This window comes from Juglans regia, chromosome 3 (genome assembly GCF_001411555.2).
Source record: "Juglans regia cultivar Chandler chromosome 3, Walnut 2.0, whole genome shotgun sequence".
In the NCBI taxonomy this organism is placed as follows: domain Eukaryota; kingdom Viridiplantae; phylum Streptophyta; class Magnoliopsida; order Fagales; family Juglandaceae; genus Juglans; species Juglans regia.
Window position 1 is genome coordinate 663,016 of NC_049903.1, and position 4,429 is coordinate 667,444.

The 4,429-nt window shown below is 39.0% G+C and overlaps 1 protein-coding gene across 3 annotated transcripts; it reads right to left on the reverse strand.

The window, feature by feature from the left end:
* Window positions 1-268: 268 nt before the first annotated feature.
* On the reverse strand, window positions 269-3,277 carry LOC109002767 (homeobox-leucine zipper protein ATHB-22-like). 3 transcript variants are annotated; one of them, XM_018980656.2, is made up of 4 exons: window positions 3,263-3,277; window positions 2,515-2,674; window positions 1,710-2,047; window positions 269-742 (listed from the first exon to the last, which is right to left on the reverse strand). In XM_018980656.2, exons 2-4 carry the CDS (start codon window positions 2,606-2,608, stop codon window positions 464-466), a joined length of 711 nt encoding a protein of 236 aa, XP_018836201.1. In that variant the 5' UTR covers window positions 2,609-2,674; window positions 3,263-3,277; the 3' UTR covers window positions 269-463. The 3 variants fall into 3 exon arrangements, with proteins under 3 accessions (XP_018836201.1, XP_018836200.1, XP_018836202.1); XM_018980655.2 differs by lacking the exon at window positions 3,263-3,277 and having other exon boundaries at window positions 2,515-3,086; XM_018980657.2 differs by lacking the exons at window positions 2,515-2,674; window positions 3,263-3,277 and adding an exon at window positions 2,132-2,285.
* Window positions 3,278-4,429: the final 1,152 nt, after the last annotated feature.

Below are 4,429 nucleotides of genomic sequence, written 5' to 3' on the forward strand. Positions count from 1 at the left end.
GAATACTGCACCGACGAATCAGTTGGGTTAAATATCCAGACAAGCTTATAAGCATTTGTTGGAGAATTAGCAACCGTTGTGTATAGTGGAGATAGGGCCAACCCCAAGTTAGGAAGATGCATGTCTGACCTCAATGTTATAATGATTCTCACAATTACTTGGTATCCAAACATAGTACTGTTGAAACCACGCCACAATAATTCAGAAGTCAATAAAGTCAACATTATCATCAAGTTTTAAGGAAAGAAAAACAATTAGAGCATGATCATGCAAGTAAATAGGTAGGTTAATGAAAATCCTGGAGACGACAGCTAGCTAGCGTCTTTTTCAGTACTCATGTGCTGATCATCGATATGTATAGCAATTCTTCAAGTGGGTCTCATGCATGCATCGGTCCTACTAATAAGCTAAAGAACACGCTCTAAGCTGAATATGAACAACTAATAATCAAACAGCCAAATAGTTAGGAGGGATAGGAAGGGAGGCCACCCGGCCAGTAAGGAGGAGATAATGGGTTATACTCCTCCACATTGAAGAGATAGTTGCAGTCTGCATTAATCTGATGATGCTGACTCGCTGATCCTCCTCCTCCTCCTGATCTTGTCTTGTTAGAGCCATTAATGGCAATAGATGTGCTCTCCACCGTCTCTTCTCCAGAGATTTCTGTGTAGCCCGTGGAGCCAGCTTGCTTCCTCCCTCCTGCTTGCTGCTCTGATCTCAGCATAGCTTTCAATTTCATAACCTACGTACAGTACAACCAGCCAATTACTCTATTGTTTTATTGGGTCGATCGATAAATTATGACACATTTAATTATAATCTTCTTTGTTTTTAATGTCTTATATTGAATAGAAAGGAGGCCGGCGGCTTCGTTGATGGAAAGCAAGCTAAAGCATATCGGGGCACTGACAAACTCTTTAAAGAGTGGGGACACAGACAAGGATATTGTTGTGGTCGTCTTTATATATTTTTTTCAGCTAATTAGCATATCATGTCAACACAAAATAACTAGAACTATATATCACGCACCACGTATATACGTCTTTAATTTATAATTTCAATATTAAGCTTTCATTTAATTTGTCTCTTTTTTAAAATTTCGAAAGCTGAAAGTTATGGATTGTTTAAATCACATTAATTTTTAATCTTTTCATTACAATGTTACAAAGAATTAATGGATCGTTAAATGGTATATAAGATTTGCAGGGATTAAATTTAACTTTTAACTGATTATTTAGAAATGTCTGGCATTATAATTGTAATAATTTATTGACTCATATATATGCCAGCAATGCATGCAGTATCATTAGATCAGATCCTGTCTCCAACACGGATTGAAGAGGGAATAATAATGTTGTCGTCTAACTCTACATGCGGCCTGGTCATGAAGCTGCTAGTCAATAAACTTATAACGATCGAAAAAAGAAATTATCGAAATGTTGAAAAATATTCACCCACAGCCACTAGATATTGCTAGCTAGCCAGTAACACATGGTGAATTTCAAATATTATAATTTTCAAACTAAAAATAGATGAAAAAAGTAATCAAAAGAAAAATGCTGAGCTATGTTTTTGAAAAAAGAAAAGAGATGATGGTACTGATGAATAATATACTTTATGCAGACTGTATATACCTTGCATGCAGACAATCAGAAAACGAGAGCTAGCTTAATTTGCAGTACTATATATGATCAAAATATCATACATACCTCCTCTTGAAGCTTCTGCCTCTCCCTAGAGATGACATCATAGTCCTGCTTAAGTGCATCGTATAGGTGCTCAAGCTGCTTAGCCTTCCATCTAGCGCGCCTATTTTGGAACCAAACAGCGATTTGGCGAGGCTGCAGCCCTAGCTCCTTGGACAGTTTCATTTTCCTATCAGGGTCCAGTTTTATCTCTTCCTGGAAGCTCCTTTCCAGTGAATCTAGCTGATCGCTCGTTAATCGCTTCTTCTTCTCCTGGCAGCTGCCATAGTTGCTGTTCTTGTCCATTGTCGGCACCATCCCATGAGCCGAGTCCACCACTGCTGGATGCTTCACCTCCATTCCTGCATAAGTAAAGCAGATTAATTAAGGGGTGTGCAAGGAATTAAGCTTGAAATAACGCTTCTTTCTTGCCCCTTTTTACTTGCCCTTTCAAACTGTCAATAGATTTCAATGGTGTTTTAAGCCCGATCTTTAGCCTCACATGTCCATCTATACTTGTGACTTCTCCAATGAAGCATATACCAGTGGCTTAGAATTATTTGAAGGAGAAGAGATGAGCAGATGAACATTTATCGAGCAACTCAAAATTTCAAAGTAATTAAAGCAGAAAAATATGGTTCCAACGCTAGTATTCATAGTACTAGTGATCAAGAAGCTAGCTAGATCGAACATAGTCAATAAAGAAATAAGTTTGGAAACAAAAAGAGAGTGCATCTCGTTGATCAGCCTTCGAAGCATGGAAAAGTCAAAGGAATACAAGACGATAATTGAGAAAATAGTCAGTGTACTGAGAAACCGAGTACTTTACCTGGAAAATGGTCGTAGTTATAGTTGTAGAGGAAGCTTAAAGAAGATTCTGGTCGGGTAACGAAGGGTCTAATTAAACTCCCATTCCAGTCCATATTCGGCAGCTCCACTTTTCTGCAACTCTTCCTCAGATCGACCCAAAGTTTCTATGCAATATGGACCTGGTAATTTGAGTGGCAGGACCACAAAGAGAAGTACTATTAATGGTGTAAGGGATGAAATTGAGTTAGGAAGGCGTGACGCTGAGTGTTGTAAGTTTCTATTCTTCCTGATCTTTTAGGTCGCCAAAAAAGTGAATGCGTAGAGAGAGAAAGGAGGAGGGAGAGAAACTGTGAGGTTCTTCTTCCTACTTCACTTTTGGGGAGCAACAAAGTTTTGTGTCTAGTTTTTATAGAGAGCGAAAGAGGTTTAGTACTAGAAAGAAGTCAGCACAAGGCGTGAGAAAGGGAAGGCATATGTCAGTTCCATAGGAGCAGGACTACTGGGACCAGACGGAGACCTTTGATCCCACACTCTTCCATTTACGTATGCAACCGACAACTCTCTATTTCGCTGTCTTTCTCTCTCTCTCTCTCTGAATACATATACAAATATGTAGAAATATATATAGAGGTGTGGCCAAAATACAACATAGGAAGAGAGTGGGGGGATTAATAAGAGGGTGGCATAATACAATGATCAGTACCACCTGCTACCTCTTCTGTATCGGTAAAAGACAAAGAATGGAAGAGAAGGAAAAGGAACTTAACTGGGGCTCATCCTACTAGTCGTGTTTTCCTCTGCCCACCTTAATAAAAACTAGGCAGCGTAGCAGTGAAGAAAGCTGAGGCCCCCCCCTATCACTCTTGCGGCCTCTATATATGTGGGTTGGATTGGTCTCGATCGGCGAATTGCAATTGAATGATGAGAGGGTGAGCTGTGAGGAGCGAGGTCAGATATATAGGTGGTCACTGGTCAGTAAGTCCGTATGCTAGTGTTAAAAGGCATCTTTCCGAAACATAACGTGAATAATTTAACGGTAAAGAAGGCGTTGCGCCCAAATAGGTGAAAAAGATTGATGAGACAGAGGTCTCCTTTGAAATGTAATGTTCTTGAGTTGAAGTACTCTGATATATGTCTGAATTCATGATAACTACATGACCTCATAATTAAAAAAACTCAGAAACACAGAGGATCAAGTACGACTAAGGAAGAGTGCGGACGCTTAATTTGCTACTTATTTACATGGGAAATTTGGAAGGGTTTTGACTCTTTTGAGTGAGTGTAGATGACCCTAGTTGTGGTTGTTGCTGTTTATGGCGATGTCTTTGATTTTTTTTTTGGGTGCATGGTTATTTTCCCATTGATGCATTCAGTACTGTTCACGTGATCTTTCGTAACATTTCGTAAAGAACTTTTACTTTCTTTACAAACAGGAATACCTAACTCTTGCTAGTAATTGTCATCAATAATCCCAAAAACCTAGCTAGCTGGCTTATTTGGCATTCCTGTGAATTATTAAATTGTTGTTAATCAAGTTGAGATTGTGCATGAGATGCATACCTTGGTTCTGTATTTTGAATTCGATCCTAAACCTTTGGGGGGCTCTAATTTTTCTAATCCGTACTATTATATAAATATGAAATCAATACACGGTCTGGTATCAAGCAAACCGCAGGCCAGACCTTCTGCTAAAATTATGTTTCTTAATTACGTACAGCATATTTCTGACAATTGCAGATAGCTAGCCCTTGATCATGAGTTAGATGTCCTGGCCCTTAATTATAAATTGTTTTGCAAGGGGTTGATTAATGTACTTAATTGACCTCCTAACTTGGGATCAAGGGGCGCTAGAATCTTGTACTAATAGAGGATCATGAGTATTGTAAGGAGATTTTTCCTCCCATCGTCCCAAATAGCAAGCCCACGATGAATCA